The sequence below is a fragment of the Arachis ipaensis genome, chromosome B2 (genome assembly GCF_059453495.1).
Source record: "Arachis ipaensis isolate K30076 ecotype BB chromosome B2, ASM5945349v1, whole genome shotgun sequence".
NCBI lineage: Eukaryota > Viridiplantae > Streptophyta > Magnoliopsida > Fabales > Fabaceae > Arachis > Arachis ipaensis.
In genome coordinates, this window is record NC_142437.1 from 115,883,101 (window position 1) to 115,900,128 (window position 17,028).

At 30.6% G+C, this 17,028-nt stretch overlaps 3 protein-coding genes across 5 annotated transcripts; 1 reads left to right on the forward strand and 2 right to left on the reverse strand.

Moving 5' to 3' along the window:
* The first annotated feature begins 405 nt into the window (after positions 1-405).
* MAP1A (methionine aminopeptidase 1A) lies at positions 406-5,750 on the forward strand. Its single transcript, XM_016328665.3, has 16 exons — positions 406-623; positions 1,126-1,176; positions 1,734-1,919; positions 2,232-2,307; positions 2,444-2,491; positions 2,585-2,629; positions 2,736-2,835; positions 3,022-3,073; positions 3,159-3,200; positions 3,566-3,627; positions 3,718-3,816; positions 4,115-4,188; positions 4,286-4,355; positions 4,527-4,592; positions 4,668-4,756; positions 5,373-5,750. Exons 1-16 carry the CDS (start codon positions 553-555, stop codon positions 5,448-5,450), a joined length of 1,209 nt encoding a protein of 402 aa, XP_016184151.1. The 5' UTR covers positions 406-552; the 3' UTR covers positions 5,451-5,750.
* Positions 5,751-8,515: 2,765 nt separating this feature from the next.
* UNE11 (Plant invertase/pectin methylesterase inhibitor superfamily protein) lies at positions 8,516-9,561 on the reverse strand. Its single transcript, XM_016331177.3, has one exon. It carries the CDS (start codon positions 9,478-9,480, stop codon positions 8,800-8,802), a length of 681 nt encoding a protein of 226 aa, XP_016186663.1. The 5' UTR covers positions 9,481-9,561; the 3' UTR covers positions 8,516-8,799.
* Positions 9,562-13,581: 4,020 nt separating this feature from the next.
* Positions 13,582-16,958, reverse strand: LOC107625926 (myosin-4 protein (DUF641)). 3 transcript variants are annotated; one of them, XM_016328669.3, is made up of 3 exons: positions 16,769-16,958; positions 16,424-16,488; positions 13,582-15,283 (listed from the first exon to the last, which is right to left on the reverse strand). In XM_016328669.3, exon 3 carries the CDS (start codon positions 15,279-15,281, stop codon positions 14,022-14,024), a length of 1,260 nt encoding a protein of 419 aa, XP_016184155.1. In that variant the 5' UTR covers positions 15,282-15,283; positions 16,424-16,488; positions 16,769-16,958; the 3' UTR covers positions 13,582-14,021. The 3 variants fall into 3 exon arrangements, with proteins under 3 accessions (XP_016184155.1, XP_016184152.1, XP_016184154.1); XM_016328666.3 differs by having other exon boundaries at positions 13,582-15,355; XM_016328668.3 differs by having other exon boundaries at positions 13,582-15,348; positions 16,769-16,932.
* Positions 16,959-17,028: the final 70 nt, after the last annotated feature.

Sequence of the window (17,028 nt, forward strand, 5' to 3'; positions counted from 1 at the left end):
AATATTTGTAGTCATTGATTAAAAAATCGTAAATAAAATATACTTGACATAACATTACTAAATTTTAAAGATAAAATTATCTTTTTTTAATGATGTTTGTAAAAAATATATCAAAATTTAATATTTAAATCACTTTTTGATAATATATTTAATATTATATATTTTTATCAAATTTTAAAATGAGTATAATTTTTATGGTTAAGAAAAGTGTGGTAATTTTTATAAGCGTTTTAATAATTTGGATGCAAAATTGGTGGTTTACCAATTTTTTGGGCCAAATGCTTCGTTATTTGATGGGCCTACAATACCAAATAAAAAACGGGTGAGCCCATAAAAACGAACCGAAGAAGCCCAATACCAAAGGCACCATTTTCTTACACGCGAAGTTATTATAATACTTTTCTTGTAATTTTTCTTCCTTTTTGGTCTAAGGTTTTACCATTTCTTGATTTTCTTGAACCCTAGCAAAGTAGCAATTAGCAAAAGACATAGCCTTCAGCATCAGAAAACAGATTGAACCTCCTTCGTCTTCTTTGTGTTGGTGAAATCAAAATGGCTGGTGAATCTGATGTCTCTGAAAATGCACTTTCTTGTGCTAACTGTGGAAAACCCGCAAATCTTCAGTACTTAAACTCTTCTCTCTCGCTCTTTCTATAATTTTACTGTGTACTTGTTCACATATTTTGCAAGCACTTTTGAAAATTTAATCTTGTGTGGATTGAGGTATGCTGTTTTCGCATTGAATAACTTTTGATATATGCGGAAAGGCTTAGTTTTTGAGTTTGATCAAAGTGGATTTTTGAAGTTTTCAGCTGTAGCTGCTGTTGCTGATGACAGCATTGATTTTGGGTAGTTTTTGGATTATTAGAGTAGTTTCGGAAATTTTTTAGTGGTGCCTAATTTGTTATGTTTACCGTGCTATGATGTTGAAAAACTGTGGAAGGTAGAGTTTTTGATCAATTGGGTGGTGAAAGTTACAGTTTTTTTTTTTAAGTCTTGCAATTTGGTTTAGGAGGTTTGGGATGATCATGTTGTAACCAGATAGGGATGCCCTTATGCATAGATGTTTATGTAAAATTTGTAATTTTTATTGTATTTTATTTTATTTTTATTCTTTTTGCTCAGGTGTCCAAAGTGCATTGAATTGAAGCTTCCTCGTGAAGGTTCTGCTTTCTGGTCTGTGATTTTTTTTTTCATTTTTGTCAATGATTTGATGTCCATTTTATTATCCATTAAATTTCTGTGCACAATTATAAAATGATATGAAGACTAAAACCAAGTATAGAGTTGGAATCTTTATGGACTATTTTGCATAGGTAACACCACGTGATACAATATGAGTATGAGGTACAAAATTTTACAAAAAATAGGCTATGAGTGTGAGAAGGAAAAGTAATTAAATTATAAAATAAACATAATTTTTGAGCAAAATCATATCAAATGATATGAGATAAAACTATATCGATTATCAATTTTGACTTTTTTCAGGAATAGTTTGTAGTTAGATATATGTTGTTTTTGTTACAATAGTAATATTTAGAGTTAGACGAATGAGTACACAAGTATCAAACGAGTTTACAGATACAGCAACCATTTAGGAGGGCCATGCTTTAGAGCTTATAGGTTACATTTACAGAGTACGATGGTTGCATCACATAAAACTTTACTAATTGATGTATCGATGTCCTTTTTATATTGTTCATATTGGAGCCTATTTTGATATCTCTTGACAGCTCCCAGGATTGTTTCAAGTCTTCGTGGAGCTCGCACAAGTCGGTGCATGTGAAGGCGAAGCTATCCTCACCTGGCATGGGCACTCCAGGTGAGCAGGACTCAAGCTCACCTGGTGAAAGTTGGTTATACTGCTTGAAGAGAGGGCAGTCACGAACTCCAAAGATGCCTCACTTTGATTGGACTGGGTAATTTCTAGGACACTGAATCGCTTCATATTGTGGAATGTATGCATCTTAATTTAATGATGATTGATCAGAAACTTATGTTCATTGTTACTTATTTGCAAAGATATGATGCTGTTTAAGCATTTTTCAAATCCTTTTTTTTTTTGTTTTTCCCATGTTCACCTTCTTTTTCATTTATCTTATGTATTTTTGGCATTGTAGATGTATGCAGCAGTTTACAGCTAACATACATTTTCTTTTCAGCACTTCATCTTATGTTTGTAATAAACTCAATTTTTGTTGAAAGCAAAATTTCATTTATGCTTTTGTAAGGACGTTGCGGCCATATCCCATATCTGTTAAACGCATTGTTCCAGCTAATATTGATAAACCAGACTGGGCAGATGATGTGAGTTACCTGAGTTCTTCCTATTTAATTTCTTGCATTTTTTTATTTGACTCATTTTACTACAGTTTATGTGATAGCCAATAATTTGATAGCAGGGTTTATTTGTTTCTAAATTGTCTCTATCTTCTATTTCCAGGGAATTCCCAAAATTGAGCCTAATAGTGACTTCCAGCATACTGTTGAGGTGGGTAGTTTTTTAGTTTTTCATGTAGGATAAAGTTGGAGATTATTTATATTTTTTTATTTAGTCTCTCTTCTAACTGATTTTAATATGTAGATTAAATCTCCAGATCTAATTGCGAAAATGAGAGAAACATGTCGGGTAAATTCTTCATGTTTTCTATGGCATTTAGTTTTCATAGATTTTTGTGGTACTTTATTTGGCCCCTCTGCTATCTTAATTTATTCTCGATCATATTAATTTGTAGATTGCAAGGGAGGTTTTGGATGCGGCTGCTCGTATTGTTCGGCCTGGTGTGACAACTGATGAGATTGACAAAGTTGTTCACGACACAACTATTGCTGCAGGTATTACTTTTGTTTGCCAAGTTCCATTTTCAAAATCTTCTGTTACTGTTATTACTTATTATTATAGTTATTATAATCACATGCTCTAGAGACACACTTTTTCATTTATTGTTGTTGCTGCTATTGCCAATTACACTAAATAATTAGCGCTGATGGATGTTTTCCACCGAATTTCCACTTATGCAGGAGGATATCCATCACCTCTCAATTATCATTTCTTCCCTAAATCTTGCTGCACGTAGGTATTTTCCTTCTGTTCATATTCTATTCTTCTCAGATTGACCCAGGTATTTGTTAACCATGAAATCTGCTCTGTTTAACAGGTCAGTTAATGAAGTAATCTGTCATGGAATTCCTGATGCAAGGTAGACTGTTCTGTGATTTTCTCTTATTTATCCTTTTTACAGTTTTTCTTTGTTACCACTTACCAGTACCGGATTGTAGTAATAGATCTTCTGACGTCTGCCTTCATTTTAACATAAACGTCACTATCACTTTTTTGATACATTGAAATGTCAATGTATCTGGATACACATATATATTGATTTTTTCAATGTATCGGGAAAAAAGGTCAAAAGTAACATTTGTTTTGAAAGAGTTTATTATAATCCAATGGAAAATATTTCTCTTGAAATGCCGTATCGGTAATTTACATTTCAAGTAGTGCAAGTGTAGCTATTTTGACAATTATTTCAATTTGAGAATTTTTTTTAATAATGTCATTTTACAGGAAGCTTGAAGATGGAGACATTGTAAATATTGATGTCACTGTGTACTATAAAGGTGTACATGGTGAGTGGATTAATGTATATTGATATATGTGTACACTATTGAGTTGAAGTTTATACATGACACTTGTCTTTCTGTGTTGAGTTTATGCAGGTGATCTCAACGAAACGTACTTCGTGGGAAATGTTGATGAAGACTCTCAGAAGCTGGTCAAATGCACATATGAGTGCCTTGAAAAGGCAATAGCTATTGGTATATTACCATTGTATTTCTACTCAAGTTTGATCATCTCCATTTAGAACGTAATTGAATTTCTAAAAGTATTATAGGTGCCTTGGATTTTATTGTTTTTATGTTTTGACATGTACCTCAAAGCTTCATTGTCAATTCATACACTAACTGTAAATTCAGTTCAATGATAAATTTCGGTTGAAGTCAGAACTCAGAAGGATATGTTTTAATGAGTGATATCAAATAATATCATATTAGCTGCTTATTGATATTTAGTGAGTAATATATATTCTGATTCTTCCTTTTCTATCAATTTCAGTAAAACCCGGAGTACGATTCCGGGAAATTGGTGAAGTTATCAACCGTCATGCAACTATGTCAGGCTTTTCAGTGGTATTGCATTCTGTTCCTTTACAATTAATTTTTTTTCTTGCACAACAGATTTGTTTACTAGTTTGTTAGTTACTGATATTCTCCCTTGCCCCTTTAGGTAAAATCATACTGTGGTCATGGAATTGGAGAGCTCTTTCATTGTGCACCAAACATTCCTCATTATGGAAGTATCCTTTTCATGGTTTAAATGCACTGCAAGAAAAAAGTGATTTAACAAAAGCTGTTTTTTAACACTGCATGTCTTGGCTTCTAGCTTCTCCCCCTATCCCTCCAATTCGTGTTAAAAACAAACTATGATTGCAATGAAATCAAATGCAGTGAACCTTAACCACTTGCAGGAAATAAAGCAGTTGGTATAATGAAGGCTGGACAAACCTTCACAATTGAACCAATGATCAACGCAGGTATGTTTCTAAAAGGTTTAAATCGATTACTTACATGGATACACGTCATATGTCTGATTTGGTTTTTTTTGTTAGGTATCTGGCGTGATCGAATGTGGCCAGATGGATGGACTGCTGTCACCGCAGATGGTAAACGAAGTGCTCAATTTGAGCACACTCTTTTGGTAAGTGCATCTTTCTTTAGTCCTGGTCTTACAAGTGCTGGAAGTGACCAACTGAAAGAAAAAAAAAATGAATCTTTATTGTTTCAAATTTTGGGTAAATTACATTGATTTCTCCATAACTTTTGATTTATTATGCTTAAAAGTGATCTAAGGAAGTCATTGTCCCATTTCGCAAAATACACGAACATACCGAGTATTGACAAATCCCTAGGGAAGATAGTGTATACCTTACAAATGAACAAATATATGTGCAGTATTGTCTAACCTTAGGGGAAGTTAATGTAATTTATCATTAAATTTTTAAAGAAATTTTCTAGAAAGACAATAGCAGTTCCTTTCTCTTTGTACTTACCTCCTTCGAAGATCATGACATCAATGTGACACATAATTTTTTACATGTCCTTGACTAAATCTTTGCAAACCCCTATATGGTATTGGATATTAGAGTACACAATACAATGATATGTTAGTGCTTTAAATCCATGGCCACTTATCTATAATTTGTTATGTTGGTGAATTTATGGCTTTATAGTACTTGTGTATCGTATTTCCTAAGTACCTTAGGCTATGTATTTTGTAGTTAAATTAACCATTTTTTAACCCTTTTTTTTCTCAGGTGACAGACACTGGTGTTGAGGTCCTAACAGGGAGGTTGCAGACATCACCCAATGTTTTTCCATGGTTAAAATCATGAAATTTGTGGCAGTTTTCTGAAAAAAAATACATAGAATGAATAGAACATTAGACAACATTTCATTGCCCTTTCACTTCTTGCCTCTTTTTGGTGGATCATGTTTTGTAACTCATCATAAAGTTCAACATAGATTGAATTCTTCCAAACCCCTGTTGTGACAATATAATGTTTGTTTTGTATAATTAAATGTTAGTCATTTTTAATAATCTTGTCCTATGTTCTTTTCTTCAGCTTATTTGTTGTAATCAATAAAATAGTTAGATCATAAGTAGTCTAATAAATAATATATTCTACTGCATGGTTCATGTTATCTAATTTTTGGGGTATTTGTATCAACTATCAAGTGCACAAGTAATATATTCTTCAGCTTATTTAATTCATGTTATTTATTGTTTGTATAATCAAGACAATAAAAATAGACAGATATGCATTTATTAATATACATATAACAGTACTGGTGCTTCGTTTCTTTTTCTTTTAAAAAGAAATTAGTTGAAATAAATAGTGAAAATTCATTTTATTCAGAAATTATTTTATTTATTTCTTTCTTTCAAAAATGCTAAAAATTTGGAAGTTGAATCTCTCTCCTCTCTTCTAAGATTGAAATTCATAACTTCATATATCACATTCGAAGCAATTTTTTCTGAGGAAAACCTTTGACTTGATTCCCACAAAGCCTATTCAAATGTACAACAAACATGCTATTACATAATATATCTCTGACAATAAAATAAAATAACATATCAAAATTTTAAGGTAGAAACTCACCTGCAGTCGACTGTAGGTGAAGTTGCTTCTGGATGGTTGACACGTGTTACTATATGATTTTAAAAAAATTGATTTATTTTATACAAATGGTTTATTTAAAAAAATCGGTTTAAGTAGATCAAATAACTACTTTTAAAATAATTTCAATTCTTTTTGTGTATTATTCCTAAATTCCTAACAGATGAATTTGGTATGTTCTTCTTCTTCATTCTTATTGACCAATTTTTCTTTAAATTTATCTGAAATTTTTATTTATTTAATTTTCGTCAAATATATGTATACAAATTGTTTGAAAAAGTAACATTTAGTATCCTGAAAAAGAAACAAAATTCACTTTTTTTTATAGGAATGACATAAACGGTATCATCTGTCTTTTTTTTTGTGTCTCTGTTTCTATTTTCTTGATGAGCTTTGTTTTGTTTTCCATAACTTACATTTTCAGTTGCTTTTAAATTAAGCTGTAAACAGATTTTAAATTAAGCTTTAAAAATATCTTCAATTACAAATTTACTGTTAAATTAAATTTCATGGTAATCAATCAATTAACTTTTATTTTACTAATAAATTATTTTCATGCAAATTATTGTTAATTTTTCAATATTATTCTATAAATAAATTATTTTTTTAAGATAATAAGACGATAATTTACTTGTCTAAAAATTATGATTTCATTGTCATGCACGTTTTTGTGTTTTTACTTACCAACTAAAATTTATTTTTAATAAAATTAGAATTTATTTTCAATAAAACAAAAATATCTAATCAAAATATTAATTTGGTCTCCTTAAATAATTGAACATAATTTTTAATAAAATTTTTTAAAATAAAATCAACCCAAGAATAGAGAAAAAAAAACAACTAATGAAAATATTTATTTTGGCATTGCCATCAAGAATAGGATAGTCATAGAAAAAATCCAACCCAATAAAAAGGACCTAACTCATACAATTAAACTACCATCATATCATCACAATAAACTATAACATCACCAACTAAAGAGACATGCAACAAATATGAAAGAGATCATGCCAAAATTTTAACTATGCTCATGTTATCAAACAGTCCACATTATACCATAATTACATTTTTGTCTTCTACCACATGAAATTGCGATGAATTATTTTGGCATTTATGATATCTTCCTTAGATTTGTAAAGAATCTCTATTTTCATTTTTTCTTTCTTCATATTAACCAACTATGTTAAACACAATTCCCACAAAATCATTAACACCAAATTTCAAAGCTAATATTTTCTACGTATTCCATTTGCTAGTACAATTATTTCTTTAAAAAAATAAAAAAGATAAATACATTCTACACATATCTTTTAAGCTTTTTATTTAAATAAAATAAAAAAAATTAATTTTATTTGATTCTTTTAGATTAAATTAAAAAACGTGAATCTTCTAAATCTATTAATACATAAATTGTGTTAGAGTAATGTGTATTAAATATTATATTAAACACCACAATCTAGGATAATTTATGCATCAAACTGCCAAAGATGTGAAAAGTAGAACTCCCAAAATTATTGTCTAATGTCCAATCAATTTCATCTTAAATATCAAAATAGTGTGATGACATAAACATGTACGTATTTATTAAATAATTTTCATCATTCACAGAGGAATGAATAAAAACATAAATTAAGAAATACATTTGAAATAATAAATTTGATTAAGAAATATAAATAAGAAAAACATACCTAATTGAAAGTTTGATATTAGTTCTAAAAAAGGGATTGGAAGAGAACGAATATGTGAAAACGAAGAAGAAGGGAATAAAAGTAATAACCGTTTGGTCCAATTCAAACCGTTTTTTTTTTAAATAAATCATTTATATAAAATAAACTGATTTTTTTTAAACTATATAGTAACACGTGTCAGCCATCCAAAAGCAACTTCACCTGCAGTTAACTAACTGCAGGTGAGTTTCTGCCTAACATTAATCACAAATTTTGGCTTAGTAACATAAATGCTTCATCAATTAAAAGTACAGGGCTTCAAGACAAAAAAAAAAAAAAGGTATAGGGCTTCAAATTCTAACTTGTGTCTTATATTATTCCTTTAATTTCAATTTTTTGCTGCCTTTGTCTTAAATCTTACATTAAGAATCATCCTCCTTTGTTTTAGGTTTTTTTAATTATTTTCCTTTTATTTATATATTTTGTCACTTTTGCTTAGTTTACTTCTTCAATCTTCTTCCACGTGACTTCAGCTGGCTTTGCCAATTAAGAGAGTCTCAGTCAACGGATCAAAAAACTATTACCAATAAGGAAGGAAAATAATAATAATTAAAAAAAATGCAATCCCTAGAAAAGAGAAATAATAAATGAATAACAAAATACAATAAAAAATCACTTCTTTTTAATACAAAATAAATAACTATGAATAACATTATTCATCCAAATTACACTTGATTATTAAAAGATAATAACTACCCACCCAAAGAAAAAACATGTACCTTAATTATAATAGATCAATCTAAATACATACATGAAGAAATTAACAAAGGGTGGTTAATTACTTAATTAAAGCTAATCAAGCTAGCTTTAATTTTGATGATCCCTTTTTAATGATTTCAAGGCTTGGTGTTCCTTGTTGCTGCTTCCATGTACTTATGAATGAAGGCTAATGCATTGCTAGTAACTTGTGCAACATTCATGGCCTTACCCCTAATTGAAGCTGTTCTCTTACTCATTCTATGGCCAGGGAATGCATAGACACAACTACTAGCATCTGTTAAGGCAGTGCTAACCCATGTCTCAACATTGTTAATGTGCCACAAGAAATCATCATTGATTGTTGATCTACTTTTGTTGTTCATCCTTCTTAGCTCCTTGATTGATTGACTAAGTTGGTCAACACTATCACTTAGTTGTGTCACACAATCTTGAATTGTTTGGTACTCCCTTCTCTTCTTTCTGTCGTTATTGTTATTGTTATTGTTGTTGAGATTGTTAATCGCGTCGAGTTCCTTGGAAACTCCCACCAAGTAGTTCTTTGTGTGGATTGCCCTAGCAAGGCTAATTGACAAGGCAACATGTGCTAAGTGTTGTGGACCGTCGATTTCATTGGTGCTGGCGAATTTCGAAAGGGAACGGATGCATAGTTCACGGTAGAGAGTGCCATTGCAAGAGGACTCTATGTATGATAATGTTTGGGATTTAGGCCTTGACAATGTTGGATCAACTTGACCAAGGGTTGGGAAGAAAAGAGAGAGGAAAATTGTGACTAGAAATGTGATATTGAAAGGTGACATTCTTTTAGGATTTGGGCAATTCAAGATTGAAGATTGATGAGACTTTTTTTTAAATTGTGATGATAGAAGAAGAGAATTGAAGTTCTCAAAATGCTTTGATTTGAGTTTGGGAAAATGGGAATGAGTTTGGTGATTATATAGAGGAGTGTTCAAATCACTATCACATGATAATAAATGATAAGTTGCATGTTACGTGATTTTATGTCCACTATGCATGCAATGAGTTGCGCTAAGAAAGAACAATAGGGCATATATTATAAAATTTTAATAGCAATTGGTCGGTCAAAATAATAGACATAATTAAAATAGAAGATTAGCATTACCGTTTGTTATTCAATTAAGCATTATTACATTACATTATTATTGTCATTACATGTGCAATTAATAGTTAATTCAAGTCAAAGGTATTCCCACTCTATGTAACCAAAGAAGAAACCTACCTAGTGTAACCCTATGTGGAAGAAGGTTGTTTAATTGTTTCTCCTTATTTGACTAAGGTTGCCACAAGGCTTTTAAATTTTGTAGTTGTATCCGTGAATATATAATTGTTGTGATTATGAGTATTACATATTGGTGGACTCTATAGTTGTTATTATTGGAATGGTTACTATAATTATACAATTTTAATCACACTTAAAAAATATTATTAAAATTAAAATGATATTTTTTTTATATTTTAATAATATATTTAGTTTAATTTTAATATACTGATAATATAAAATATTTTATATAATTATCTAATTATATTTTTTTAAATAATTATTCATACAATCACATGGTCAATGTAAAAAATAATTATTTTTAGTGATATAGTATTGTATTATTAGAGATAAAAATTATTTTATATTAATAGTTTATCAAAATTAAAGTTATATTATTTATTTTTATTTTTTAACTATAAAACGGTTCTCAAATAATAAAAAAAAATATTTTAGTTTTAGTAACATAATAATATGCATCATAGCATGTACCATGTATATATTATGTATATTATATAATTGATGGAAATTTGATGGAAACTCAGGTGGAGTCAACTTTACGTGAAGTTGATAATTGAGAGTCGTTAGATGAAAATTTAGTCAAATTAGTCAAATCATTTAACGGCTCTCAACTATCAACTTCACGTAAAGTTGACTGTATTTGAGTTTTCACCTATAAAATTTGTGTTTACAACTAAATTATTATTAGTCTATATATTATGACACGTTGCAACTTGATGCGATGCGTTATGATTTTGATGCAAACTATGGCTAATTAAGGTTGCAAACCACAATTTAAAATCATGGTAAAATTAACTAGTATGTAATATGAAGTATAGTCATCAATTATGGCTCAAAACTTATAATAAATTAGTGTCACCCGGTTTAAAGGGTTAATTAGACCTTGACCTTATCACCTTAATATAAAAACAAATTCCGATTAATTAAGTGCGAAGTTAAAAAAGGGATGCAATGCTTAGGAAGGAAAAGAGCATGAAAGTGACTTGAATAATTAGGAATAATTTAATAAGATAATGTTAATGATAATGTAGGCTGAAGCATGGTGCAACATGGAGCTTTTTAGGCGATACCAACGGATTTATGTCTCAAAAATTATTACAACACACATGCGTGTAGCTAATTAATTGGTTGGCAAAATAATAATACCAACACCGCCAACAAGATTAGAAGATTACAGGTAGGCGTAATTTTCTTTAATTAAGCAATATTATGTTTAATTAATTATTGGTTGCTGGATTTTGCAAGTGGAGTGAGACAGTAAGATATTGTAATGTTCCAGCAACAATAAATACTATAATTCAACTCAATCGAAGTTTCTTAACTATGATATATTAAAAACTTGCAATTTACATTAATAATGATTCAATATAAACCCCCTTAATTTTACTATTATAAAATAGAAAAAATCAAGAACAAGTAAGTTCTTGAAGAATTGAAGAATTTTGTGATGGATTTATAAATTCTTAAAAAAAAAAGTACTAAGTAAGTTTTTGAGAAAATTTTTTAATGGACTTATAGATTAGTATGAAAATAAAATTGTAATTGAGTCCTCAAAGAATTGTAACATTGAACTGAAGACTTATAATTCTTTATAATTTTTCAAGAAATTACTTGGTACATTTGTTTTTCTTTAAGGCATATAAATCCAACACAATAATCTTAATACTTTTTTTTTCTTCTTAAAAGCATATAAATTGATTGCAAAACTCACCCTGAAATAAAAATCTAACATTTTTTTACCTAACTCATGACTTGGGAAGGAAGAAAGCAACATATTGAAAACCATGGGCTTTGGTTCAATCACTTGGAAATCACAACTGAGATTTTAAATTTTATCTTGTTTTCTTGTCTTTGAAACTTGTCTGTTATTCTATAGGTTAAGTACCTGAAAGACATTATAAACAAGAAAAATAAAAATTATAAGGTGTTATTTTCTTTATTAATAGGTGGAAAATATTTGAACGTCTAAGTAATTGTACTTGGATGTTAAAGATGTTAAATAGACATTAATTTTTAGATGCTTAAATAAAATCATTTCTAGATATTAATGTGACTAAAGGACAATTTGGTGTACAAGTATTTTGCATAGAATTTTAAGACATGGTTTGCATTTAAATGGTATAATGTAGACAGTTTAACTTAATAATAATGGCTGATTTTAAGGTTTGAATCCGTGATTTTAGGCTACGATTGTTTATAGGTATAAGTCACCAAAATAAGGATATAAAGACACAAAATTATGTTTAGTATATGAGATAAAGATAGAGACATTATATTCAAAGATATTAAATTAATATATTGTGTTCTTCTTAACACAGAGACACTAACAAAAAAATAATTTATTTTTTATTTTTAATTATTCTCATTAATTTTTTATAATTATATTTTTTATCACTATATTTGTTTTCCAAATTTTTTGTATGAAAAAAAAAAGTGAATTGAACTTTCACAATGTTTTAGTTTATCACCAAATAAAATATAAAAACACTAATTTTTCTATCTTTGTCTTTCATAACTTGTTCTTAAGGAATTGTGTTTTCATAACCAAATATAATTTTAGAGGCACATGAAGACAACTCAATCGTTACTCTAAGCCTTTTTTATAGATAATAATTTGATTTAATAATTATTGAATTATTACTTGGCTAACTGTGATTAAAGAATTCTGATTACCAATCCACAGATTGTTGTATTAACGAAAAAAAAAAAAAAAGTGGAGATATGAAAGGACCGAGGAGAATGAAGCCTCTTGGAGAAGGTTGTTGTTCTTAAAGTGGACAGCCAAATATTTCAGGAAATTACATTTATATTTTTGTGAAGTTGTTAGTAGACAATTAGAAATATTCAAATTAGAATAAAAAAATAAATAAATATGTATGAAGAGTGAATTCGAAAACAAAAATAAAATAGCCTAAATACAATTATGTTTGAAGAGATTCTCACTCATACAACACTTGATTTGATAGAGCTTTAAGATATGCCCCATCTTCAAATTAATTGCTAATTCTACAAGAAATTTCTAAAATTCGCTATTCAATTATTTTCAATCTGAGTTACAAAAGATAAAATCCCTTATTTATATATTAATTCTCCATCTTTTTTTTTATCATGATATCTTAATTCTCCATTTCTCCTAGCTAATCCTTTAATAGTTGCTTAATGGGCCTAATACTAATAAAGCTTGACCCTTTTGTGTTTGGTCGGAATTAGTCATGTCAACAAATACCCAATTACCAAAAATTATATATATATATATACACACACACCTATGTAATGACTCGCACATTTTTTCAACTAAATAATTAACTATCAAAATAATAAAACTTATTAAAATAAAATAATTAAATATATAATAGACTAATACTCATTTAATTACAATAATATAATATTTTTTTATAAAATATCAAATACATATTTTATATTTCTATGTTAATTGATAAGTATATATAGCATGGTTGTTTATTTGTTTTATTTATTTATTTTTCTCATTTTAGGCTTGTCTCACCATAAGACCTTTTTTCCAAGTCTAGTTTGTGCTACAATTGCATTAAAGATAATAATAACTCCCACATGTCCCTTCCCACCAAAAGTCCAAAACCAATGATAGTCCAAAATATAATGTAAAGTGGAAAACTTGTATATACCTTACAATCCCCTTCCTACAAACACTACAATTTTGAGTGCAACATGTTTCCACAATACAACAAGGCACTTGACAATAAACAAGGATAATTAAGAACATGGCTATCAAACTCAAGAGTTTATCTAAATCCATCAAGTTTAGGTAGGCTTGAACCGAAAAACTCAAACTCATAAGCTCGTAAAAGCTTACTCGTATGACGAGTTTATACGAGTTGACGAGTTTAGCTCGAGAGTTTGACAACCTTGATTACAAGACTCAATTAACCTCAACAACAACTAAAGGGGATCTTAACAGTTACAGACACAACATTATCTTACAGGTTAAGGAAAAGTGAAGTCCAAATAAACCACATAGAAACACATGAATCTTCTGAAAGGTTTGCCCTGCCAAATTTAGGATCATTCAGCAACTTTCATACCAGATAGATAGACTTTGCTCTGAATCACGCTTCCACCAATCCAGAATCCAGGCATAACCATCAAACCAACCTTTGGTTTTTCGTCGTTGTCTTCCATTATCAGATTCTTGACCACGCTTTCCATGTAAACATCGGAGAACTCGCTCCCACCTTTAACCTGAAAGACCTTGACATTCGGCTCGAAAGAATAGGCCAATCTGTGCAAAAGCCAAATTGACTTGGCCAATTTTAGAAAAGCTTGGTAAAATGGAGTCCTTGGGTGCCCTCCACCCATTACATAATTTCGTTGATCTAAATTTCCAAAGAATGATGCTTCCATCTTTGGATGAACCACCACAAGGTATTTGCTCCTGCAAAATTTCCCAAAAATGGAATCTGGATTTTGTCCTAGCATGTCTAAGGGATCCATCTCCCTTAAAGCAAGAAATTGGTGGAAGAAGCTCTCTTTGGTAACCGTAATATTTTCTGAATTGACAGAGAAGCTTTCTTGCTCAAAACCGCTGAACATTCTTTGGCATATGTAAGACTCGAAGGCATATTTCTTGTGAGCTCTCTTCGCATAAACGACATCAGGTTCTATTGAGTTTGCAGCTGCATCAAGGTCCCACCCAGCAGCTTTCATCATGTTGATCAAAGGTTTAGAAAAATCGTGAATGGCTTTCGCGGCTGCATCCACGGAAGAGGTAAAGAGATCCGGAGTTAGATCAACAGGGAAAAATCCATTTTCATTCTCTGATTCCTTGGTTGACAAACCTCTAAGCTTCAGATTTTTCTCTAGTTTGGCTCTTTTCTGGCTAGCTTCCTCAATCTGCTGCTGTAATTGATGGATCTCTGAATCTTTATTCTGGATTTCAGACTGGAATTTCTTCACCATGACCTCATAGGTTTTCAGGAGGCTCTGCTGTTCTTGAATTTCTGCGGCTAAACGGGAGTCTTGGGGAGAAACACACACCGGTTTTGGGTTGTTTTCCCTGTAGAAATGCTTGAGCTCAGACAAAGTTTTCAGCTCGCTGATAACAAGTTTATCGGCATTTTGGATTTTATCAGGGTCATAGGGGGTATGAGCGGATTGCAGCTGGATATAAGCCGACTTAAGGGAAGAGATATTCGTAAAGATTTTAGAAATAAGGGTTTCCATAGCTTCCGGATTCTGATTCATGGCCTCTTCCATTGGTTGAGGGTGGACCTTCTGACTATTGCTCTCGCGTAATTGAGTGTCTTTCGCTCCAGTGGGTAGCATAGCTAACACCAACAAAGGGGCAGTTTAACAAAGGTTGCAGTCAACAGAATCAAAATTAAGACACAACCTGCAAGCTTCCGAAGAAGTTCAATTGAGGAGATAAGTGCAAAAAAATATTTATTTTTCACATTTCACAAATAAAGTGCTTAAGCTCGACAAGAATATAAATAGATTAAATTGAACTTATTTCATGTCAGATGCTGTTTCTCGCAAGGAGAACTTTTCTGCCGGGTAGTCTTAAGGTATTTTACAAGTTAAATATTTTTCAATTTAAAATAAAATATATACGAAAATATGCATGGAAAGTAAGGCACCATAAGAAAGTGGCAATATGATGAAGATGTAAACATAGAAAGCGAGTAATTATTCAATCATTCGGGAAGTGTAAGTAATATAACAACTCATGAATACAAAAAATAAGTGAATTCCATTGTGCCAATCACAAGCCCAATGTTTATTGATCACTTTCTTTCCGGATACAAAGTCAATACCTAGAAAACACCACAAGTCTACAAGCATTCTGTCCACTCTTTACCTACGTGTCTCCGAAACTGATTTCTAATTCCTCTTGTGACTTATCTTAAAAAGTAAAACCAAATAGTATGTAACGGCTCATGATAGTTAGTTCTCAGAATATAAAATAGTGACCAATTAAGACAACCTAGTAAACAAAGGTACTCGATTTCAGTTAAATCACCTCAGGGATCATGGATATTAATTTGTTACATAAGGAAAGTTCACCAGATCATGTCTCTCCTTCACCTAACTACAAAGTGGCAACTACAACCTGTACATCAAATTTGCTATGATGTGATCCCAACAAGTCTGGAATCTCTTCTATATTGAGTCTTGGAAACCGCAACAAGAATATCAGAATAATCCAGTCTTTAATCTAATATCTAATTATGCAGTTAATATTACTACAAATACAATAGAGATCGCTATATATGCAAAAATACAAGGGTGACCCATGAGCCAAAAAGGTTGATCAGTCAGAAAAGTTCAGGTGTTCCACAACATCAAATTGTGAATGTTCGAAGTACTCAAAATATCATATTAATACACTTCGCAAAACGCAGAAATAAGAAATAACTCAAAATTAGGTATAGAAAAGAAAAAATGTGGGAGTTAGATTTTTCTACCTAGAAAGACTGCATTTCAGGAAGAGAATGCATCCAGCAAGCATAACATCCTTGAACCTAAAAAGCTGAAAAAAAAAATTTAAGGCATAATATGAGAAGAAATAGCTGCAATTATTGCTTTGTACACTCAACTCAAAATTCCGAATCAAAATTCAACAGATATTTTGCATTAATCTGGTTTCAGAAAACACAACCCAAAATCTCAATCAATAAAAAGGGATGATTTTTACTATAAAGAAATGATGGGCAGCATAAAAAAACAATCTTAATGTAGCGAATTCATAAACACACACACACACACACACACACAGAGAGAGAGAGAGAGAGAGAGAGATCTGTGGTTACCTTTGGTGGGAGAATGGAAGAGTGTGTGAAGAGCAAGTTGGAGTTGGGGTGTTCAAGTTGGGGAAAGGGGAGGAGGTGACAACATCAGAGGAATCAAAACCCTATACCAACCATACGGAAATTCGAAGCAACTTGTCGTTTTATGTTTTCTTATTACACTCTTTTATTTCATTTTTATTTTCTTCCTCTTAAGCACCCTATTCTAAGCAGGGCTAATATTTTTTGCTTTTTTTTTTTTTTTCGAAAGGATGGTTCACGTT